A 9273-nucleotide genomic window follows, 5' to 3' on the forward strand; every position below is an offset into this window, starting at 1 on the left:
ACTCGTGTAATTCAGTGATCTAAGAGAGAATTTGGTCACTTCCACCTTTGTTCCTGAGTATTGGGTCGCCTAAGTAAACAGTGTAAGTAAACCATTCCAAGGGAATATCGCTGTAGCCGCTCATAAAGTTCCGCTATCTTCCATCAACTAAGCCTAGTGGTTAGAAGCCTAATGGTTAGCCCGTTTGTTGGTAGCCTACTGTGATAGCTACGCGTAAGTAAGAGTTTGAAAATGAGCAACATGTCAATATGTAGATTTGAAGGAGAGAATCATCTAATTAGACAGATGTCAGGGATGAGTAATGGTGTAGATGCGGTAGTTTACAGTGGAGATGGAACTCCTGACTCCACCTGAACATTGTTGATGTGGGTGGTGCACAGACTCGGTTAATCGAAGGCTGCTATTAAGTACCCTGTTCCACTATATCACGAATGGGGTCACTTGGGGTCATTTGATCAGTATATAGTCAAAGGTTGGCTTGCTCTTGCGATTATTTCAAGCAAAGGGTTTCATAATTTTGGTCCTTCTCACTATGACATATAAAACATCCTAAAAACGATTCTAAAAAAAGGTTCAGACAACATATAAAGTTATTGTTCTTTAGAAAACAAAGAAACAATTGTAACAGTCTCTTTCTATTTTCACTACATATCTGTTATTCTTGCTCTTCTCAGAAATATCATGCCAAAAAAAGGGTTCAATAGTTTGAATTCATACTGGCCTTGTGCTTTTCGAAGGTAGCCCAAGAATTGGGTAGTAAACATTACTTGCAAACTGCAGGGTATTGGTAGGAATTGATAGTCTGGCTGGAAAATATTTTACATGTACAAGGAGATATGACCTGGCCTGCTGCACACTGCGACGCCGATATTTCGCCTCAAATTGGTCATGTTCAATTTTCCTTTTCTGCAATTGTAATATTGCATTTATTCACCTACTACATAACATTCAATTAAAGGATTCTTCCATGTACAAGCAAACTGAATTCAATCTATATTTTCTTTGTACAGTAATAGTATTTTAATAGATTAATTACTTGTAAATATCTTTAAATTAGCACAATACTCTTGAATCACACCGGGCCTCCAAATTTAAATTATAAATCGAAGATACAGTAATTTTCTAGGTCACATTTCTTTTTCTAGAAGGTCTAACTCTTTTTTTTTTCTTTTGCATAATGAAATACAAACTATCACAACAACAGTGCTGGGTAGTTTGCAGTATTTCTTTTTAAACTCTGTATTATACAAATGAACAAACAGAAAGAAAAACCTCAGAATGTCGCTCGTAATCAGGTTGGTCTCGCACGTCCCCAGGAGGTAGGTGAATAAAAGCAGACGTCAGAGTCTGGTGGTCGCTCCCAACCTGTGATTATGTTTTGTTTTGCTTCTTTTCTCTCTCTCTGCGTGTTGCAGAATGCCGTTCGAACTTCTTCAGTTAAGACATGCCAGGCAGAAGGTTCTAGATGTAGGCTTCTTCGTTGGCCGGGTTCTGACTCTGGGTATCTGCCGCGGTCGGTGTCTCCTGTCCGGTCACCTTACCCCTCAGCAGAACCACGGGCTTCACCATCATCCGCAAACGCTGGAGGAGAGAGATGGAAGGCGGTCAACCACACATAGTTAAACCCCATGCAACGTCTTGCATTGTTACCCTTGATTAACAATTGTAAAAATTAAGAATAAGAATTTCCTAGCCTGCCTTGAAACTGCAGTTAGTTATTTTCTTCACCAAAGAGGTCATGTCTTTGCATCGTCGGTGTGTCTGTCTGTTTTAACAGCGGAGCACGAATTTGGACTTAATGACCAAATTGGTAGTTTGGTTAGGGGCCAAAAAACAAGATAGCCTTGCATTTACCGGGAGATTTTTGTGTCACAGCACAAAAAAATGATTCTGATTGCTGTGTCAAGGGTTCATGATGATTGTTTAAGAGCCCCGCCTAATTCATGTTTTTGTGAAAATCATGAAAGGGGGCCTTATGGGATGCCATCAGACTCAGCTCAGAGCAGCCAATCAGTTACTTTCAACCAAGGCCCACTTCTATCAAGCTGATTCCTTGGGGGAGGGATGTGCTCTGCTCAGCATACGGATAATTGACTGTCCTCAATAAACTCGATACTCGAGACTCTTTCATAAAGAAGAAAAGCCATCTGAGTTCAAAATATAATGCACATTTTCAACAATCAAGCACCATGAAAAAAAAATCTTTTTTGCAATTCCCTATAAAGCTGTATTTAAAAAAAGAAAAAAGCAAGGGTAAAAAAGCAAGAGAAGAGGCAAGATGAGGCCCCGGGGCCTATGCCGCAGTAGGCGTCCACATGGAGTGCCTGTGAGAGGGTGCATCCGCCTGTGAGCAGCTCACTAATCAGCTGGCTGATTGCTACAATTAGACAATCAACCATCAGCTGGTGCTCAGGGGTCTGACACCTGCACATCGCCTCTGACTGCCTGCTGCCGTTTGGCAGCAATCACAGCCCACTCACGAAACATATCTATGATGGAGCTATAGGGAGATCACACCAGGACTGTATGGATGTTTGGTTATTATTCAGACCGTAAAAATCTAAACTAATCTACACTCATGGCAGAATCGTCATTATCTGCTATTGATTAAGAGCAGGTTAGCAATAAATATTGAATGTAGTGTTCGGCTGAATACAAATAAGTGTCATTTATTGGGATCCCAGTGTCTATTTTATGGCTGAAAGGCAATATGTTGCAGTAAAGAATTAATTAGAATTCATATTTCATAATCCTATTCGCTTTTTTCCCCCTGTCGTTCAAGGCAAATTATATTTTTTATCAATAAGGCTAATAGGTTTGATGATTACTCAAGTACGCTTAGTGAAGAACCTCCATTTCAATGATGCATGCAACAAAGAAACCCACCGGATAAGCTGAGGCTTTTGCAGTTTCTGTTTCCCGCTGCCACATTCCCATGTCTAAACCACCTCCTATTTACACCATCTCTTATACCAATGAAAACACGTCTCAATCCAATCCACCCACATACTACTTCTTGTTTTCCCCGTGCAAAACGTAAAGCATAACGTCCAGCAGAGACTCCTGGACCAGACCTTCGGTTAACGGTAAGCATGATCAGACATCCTACCTCTTTGTACGTGCCCTTCAGCGTGAGGAACATGTATCCCATGTAGCCAGGAATGAGGAGCATAGAGGAGAGGGCCATGCACCAGCCCACGCCCTGACCCCAGGCAGGGAACGTGTAGTCGCCCATGGTGAGGGGAACCATCTGCACCGCACTGAAAAGGAACACTCCCTACAGGAGGCACACCGGCACACATGGAAAGATTAGGACTGTTTTTTTCACTATTACCACTTCTATTCATGTATTTGTTCAATCACTTTTATTTATTCATTCCTTTGGGCTCAATCCTGTCTGAAAGCGACTGTACACCTACTGTAATACTATACGATGGATGTGTGCCTGACATTGAGTCAGGAATAGCTGCTTGCTGACATGTATCACATTAAAGCATTGCCCGAAGCTAACGTGTTTCATATATCGATCATGCTAACAGCAAGTTAGTAACAATATTGAGCAATTTAGCAATCAGCCATCCATTTACTCTTGGTAAATGGTAAATTACATCATCAACTATAGAAAACACCAGAATTCCTCAGAAACTGCTGGTATAGACATCCCAACATCCTCCAGGTCTAAACTGTACTTACAGCCACAATAAGAGGAGTAAACACCACCCAGCATAACTTCCACCAGAGGCAGGGCTTGTAGCCAATCATCTCCTCGATGTTGTCATAGAACTTATTGACTCCTGAAATCAAAGGAAAAAGGACACATTAAGGTGACTGGAGGGCCGCCGCAATGTATGGTTACTCATTGATTCTCTATTTGCTTTTGTCATTTTCGCGTCTGCTGCCATAAAATTGATATAAGCATAAGGAGACATTTTATTAACAAAATGTACATGTACAATAAAATGATCAATACAATTGCACTCTAGGGACTCTGCGGTGGGAGGAGGGGGCTCCACCCCTAGAGTGGATACCACACATTGCTTACCATAGAACCAGGAAATGGATATGCACTCGAAGAACACCAGGAACAGCAAGCACATTCCACTGGCTGAGTAGTAGTCGAAGAGCTTAAACACATACAAACCACCCTGGACAAGGAGACAAGAGAAAACAGAGAGAGAGAGAGAGAGAAAGAATGAGAGAGAGACAGAGACAGAGACAGAGAGAGACAGAGAGAGAGAAAGAGTGACCGGCAAGGACAACAAAAGGGAGGTGGTGAGTATTATTGTACAGTACAAAACAAGTCTAGTGGAATGACATACAAAGACAAGAGCACCAGTCCAGTAATAGCAGTACTAGTGGCTGATAATGGTGGTGGGGGTGGGGATGGTTGGTGAGCTAGCTTGCTGTGGATGGCTATTTAGGCCGGCGCAGCCTCCCTTGTGGAGCAGTTATCAGCAAGAGTTCAATCAATCTAGAATGTTTCTTCTGCAAAAGGGTAATTATTCACTATTGGTGAAAAAGTGAATAAGCAGGGACAAGTTAGGGATCCCTGGTGGATCACTTCCATACACTGTGTAGAGCTTGGAGGAGGAGGAATATTTTGCCCAGAGCATTGATTACGGAAATCGCCATGGCTCCCAGTATGGGGATGTGAGCTTGATTTAAATGGGATTTGGCAGGTGTGAAGGAATAATGCGGTGGCCTCTGGTGTAACATCACAACCTCCCCCTTGTTGATGATGATGGCTCTCTGGCAGGAGGCAGTGGGGGTAAAAATGTACGTCAGAAATATCAAAGTATCATCATTCAGCAATTGTTTTACTCTCTTCATGATCCACTTAAATATGTTCTCAGAAGATACTCACGTGGTTTCATTCAGACTCATTTCGAATGTTATGGCAAGGGGCGGATTCCACCATGATCTACGCTTACCTTTGACGCTGGTCTGTTGGTTAATGTGTTTTTCAGAGATAACCCAGCAACTGAGAACATCTATATCCCTCTCAGGTTACTAGGTAACTTGGTTAGTGGACGGTGTTTCCAAAGTCTTATCCAAACCAACCGTGTGTGATGTGTCCTGCTTAGGGGTGGGAATCGACAACCGGTTCCTACTCAGAACAGGTTCCAACTAACCAATTCCATCGGAATTGTACGCCTCCAACGTTATCGATTCTGCTTAATGATCCCTGCGCAACGTTTTCTGGTTTTCTCGTTGAGTGCCATGTGTTCAAAAGCCTGCGTAGTACGAATCAAGCGCGCTAATCAAGCAAATAATATATCCTGATTCGAAAATGGATAACGCACGGAGCAGCCAGCCTGAGCGGTAAACTGCGACCCCGAGTCATCCCCGCTGACAGCAACACGCTGCATTGGTGGAGAGACACGGGCTGCAACAAATACCCTTCTCTCAACATTGACGCGCAAATCCCTGTGTGCCAGGCACTCCCAACGTGTGTTCTCTGCCGCACGTAACACCGTGAATAAAAAGAGAGCCGCACTTGATCCAGATCAAGTTGATAGATTGGTGTTTCTAGCAAAAAACATTAATAAATTAATTTCTTGCAGATAGGCTATAAGCCTTAGTACTCCTGCTGCTGTCTCCTGTTTAAGTTGTCACGTCATTGTTTGCGCTGCGCAGTTCCGATTCTGTTTTTATTTTTCATTGCATAGCCTAATTTTCTGATATGCATAGTGGCACTTGATATTGATTAAGTTGATATACTGTTTCAAACAAAGAGGATATGGCCTTAGTCCTGTTTATGTCTCCTCTTGTCACGTTATACATTTGTGATTGAATCTCTGTTGCAGTGTTTTGTTTTGTTTTTGTGGGGGGGGGGGGGGGGGGGGCAGGGCCTCGTAGATATTCAAATATAATCAAATACATTGCTTGATATCCGTTCGAACTTGATTTTTTTCAAAAGTGACAGCCCTATATAGTCATTTTTATTAATAAGGCAGAGCGAGCTGCATACAAATATCTTCCGGTTTCATGCTGATGATGACACCGATAGCTCTCAGGCAGCTGGCCCCTCGACATCGGCTCAAGTTACCCCTATATTTTCTTTCCTACTCTATATCCAAAAATGTAATGGTTGCTTTTGGTGTGAACTGTGTAGAACACTTTTTACGTTCACAGGACTTGGTGTTGCTTTCTGTCCCCAATGTACGGACAGAACAGGGTAAAAAGGCTTTTGTATACTCTGCCCCCACTGTGTGGAATACGCTGCAGAAAGACCTAGGACTTGTTGAATTAATTTTGTTGAATGCTTTTATGTTGAAAATGAAGGAAATTGAGCTAGACTCTCTAAGATGTCAGTGTTTTAAATAGGTTTTTTCCTGGTTACAGAAATGGGTCTATTAATATTGTTGCAGTGTGAATTTGATTTGCTTTATTTTTAGTGCTATTTTAATTTGGTCCCTGTGTGTTTGTCTGTAACTGTTTGTCTGTAAATGTGGTTTATTGTGCTGCTGCCTGTCTTGGCCAGGTCACCTTTGAAAAAGAGATTTTTAATCTCAATAGGTTTTTCTCCTGGTTAAATAAAGGTTAAATAATTTTTTTTCATTTTTTTCATCATTTTTTGCCACTTAATGAACTACTCAGGAATGGGTAAGAGAATTGAAGGAATTGGATCGATAGGCAGAATCGACAATGGCATCGATATTGATAAAAACTTATCAATTCCCACCCCTAGTCCTGCTGGACATCATGAACAGAGGTGTTGCCATCTTTTTGCATTTGCCAACAATGGATCAACGTATCAACGAAGGTGTTCTGAACACCCCATCTCATCAACTCTCCAGCTACGAAGCGTCCAGCTTAAGAATCGTACAGTAGTATGGGAACTGGCCTCCAACCAAAGCACCTGCTTTAAAGCTCCAATGTTGGGCAAGATTCCAACCTTGTGAATGCCCTGACCAAGACAATGCCCAGCTCAAACAGTCCTGAAGTACCTTCAAGGAGCTGAGCCTTTATGTCCTGACAACCATTGAGGAGCTTACAGGGAATAAATCCCCCCCAATGAAAATGAATGAACTGCCACATTATAAAGATGGTGTTTCTACAAGAGGTTATGGCAATATTTCAGGTTCTTGTGGGAGCACGAAAACCCACTTGCATCCCATGATATGATTTGGCTAAATAAATAGGGAAATTGACCATAAATGTATTAAACATTTATTCCACTAATATAGCATTGGCATGCAACGACAAACCTGACCTTTCTTTTTATGCACTAATAATCGTGGCTGAAATTACTGAAAAAATTAAGCAATAGAATAGACGATATATAGTCAAGTTATATAGCCAATGTTTTGTGATATTTATAGTAGCTGCAGCCAGTCTGCAGAATCAGAAATGGAGCTAATGAGGGTAGATGTTGTACCTGTGTGATGTTGGACAGGCCGATGATGTAGGAGACGAGGCAGACAATAGCAATGAAGATCTCCCGGCGTTTCCTGAGAATATGTGGGAACTCATCCACCAGCGCAGTGATGAATCCCTCCACTGTGCAGAACTGAGGACAACGTGGAACAATGTAGACGCCAAGCTTTGTTAAAATATGTTCAAATCGTTCCATATTCCTCCACAAATCATAGAACACATGACATATAGAGAAATTATGTAGACATGACACAACGTTATCCATTAGTATGATTCTAACCAATACTGCAAGTGAAAGGGTTGTTGGAGTGATACAAGAACCTAAACGTTGCAGGATGCTGCAACACAACGTACAACCAGACCAAAATGATAAGTGATCCTCCCAATATAGGGTATGGTTCTTTACCTGACTGTCTATCCCCAGCATGAGCAGCATGGAGAAGAAGAGGATGGCCCAGAGAGGGGAGATGGGCAGCTGGGTGACCGCCTCAGGATAGGCCAGGAAGGCCAGACCCGGTCCTGGAACAATCACGCACACACACACACACACACACACACACACACACACACACACACACACACACGCATAAGACTTGCATGGTCATCAGTAAGTCCTCTTGTCTTGTCGTTCCATGTATCATGTTGGACTAAGGATCACTACTCGTACATGAATGGCAATGCTTCAATAAAAATGTTTGCATTGAGTTGATTTGACTTGACTCATGACTCAATCGACTAATTCGCCCTTCTTGATCACCTCTTCTTGGCGTTGCACATGTACAAAGATGGTTTCTCCGTAACAACGAGCAATCTAGTATCCGCGCAGATAATGAAGGTTTTGTGTTGTGACATTGCACTGCAGATAATTGGAAAATCAATTGAGCTTCAGGTTATACTCTGTACAAGTGGAACAATAGCTGACATGAACAACAATAGCTGACAGGACAACAATTGTATGGCTTCCCTTCAGTTTCGTTTTTTGGACTTTAATTAAAAATAACCCTACAAAGATCAAGAGATCCTGTGTTCTTCTTCGTTCCGGGGAACTTTGTTTGATTTATTTCTTTCAACCACAATTGGAATTTAAAATTGATTGCAATTACCTGAGGCTGCCACATCAGCAATGGGCCTCTTTGTTACGTTCGCCATGAAGCCCACAATAGAGAAGATGACAAGGCCGGCGAACATGCTGGTGAAGGAGTTGATACAGCACACAATGACAGAATCTCTGCAGAGAGGAGACAAAGCAGGAGGCAGCCATTGTTATTCCCCTATCAATCCCTTATCATCCTGTCCCACATTTGGAAGTGGAGGGCTGGGGGATGGCGGGGATGAGTCAGGGAAGCCATTTTGCATTCTTTGGCAGAAATTGCAGACTGGTGGATTTCAATTTAGTTTTTTTCATTTAAAATGACAGCGTTAAAGGACTGACTGGCTGAGGCTGAACACATCACAAGGGTAATACAGCGGCACAAATATTAAACTATTTAAACTCTAACTCTACATGCTTTTGTCTGGGTAGGTACCATGGACAGTAACCAAATAATGCAAATAAAAGAGCGTTCCACAAAACCAGAGCCAAGAAAAGGGTTACAGTCTGATTGTGCACAATATGGAGGTAAAATAATGACAAAGCCCAAAGCTTCAAAGATAATCTAAATATGCATTTGTAATGTACACAATGAGCTGCTCCCTAGCTAACATCAAATACTATTGCAAAATGTTGTAATTAATTACATTACAACCTTGTGCTTATAAAACAAGCAACTGTTAATATAATGGTATCAATCATACACACATTCACATCATTCATCATCTATGCTCCACTCTATTATATCTGACCCGTCCTAAAACATACAGGTAGATATTTTATGTGCGACGGGGGGAAGAGCA

At 41.9% G+C, this 9273-nt stretch overlaps 1 protein-coding gene across 1 annotated transcript in view; it reads right to left on the reverse strand.

Moving 5' to 3' along the window:
* Positions 1 to 1461: 1461 nt before the first annotated feature.
* Positions 1462 to 9273, reverse strand: part of slc6a1b (solute carrier family 6 member 1b) — a gene marked incomplete at both ends in the record, with an annotated part of 10712 nt that continues 2900 nt past the window's right edge. Inside the window, 7 exons of the mRNA XM_084463447.1 lie at positions 1462 to 1581; positions 3110 to 3277; positions 3694 to 3794; positions 4043 to 4145; positions 7382 to 7513; positions 7787 to 7899; positions 8484 to 8608. Of these exons, the coding sequence (XP_084319573.1) occupies positions 1462 to 1581; positions 3110 to 3277; positions 3694 to 3794; positions 4043 to 4145; positions 7382 to 7513; positions 7787 to 7899; positions 8484 to 8608 (862 nt within the window). The remainder of the gene's footprint in view (positions 1582 to 3109; positions 3278 to 3693; positions 3795 to 4042; positions 4146 to 7381; positions 7514 to 7786; positions 7900 to 8483; positions 8609 to 9273) is intronic.

The sequence above is a fragment of the Micromesistius poutassou genome (genome assembly GCF_964030765.1).
Source record: "Micromesistius poutassou genome assembly, chromosome: 2".
NCBI classification, from domain to species: Eukaryota; Metazoa; Chordata; class Actinopteri; order Gadiformes; family Gadidae; genus Micromesistius; species Micromesistius poutassou.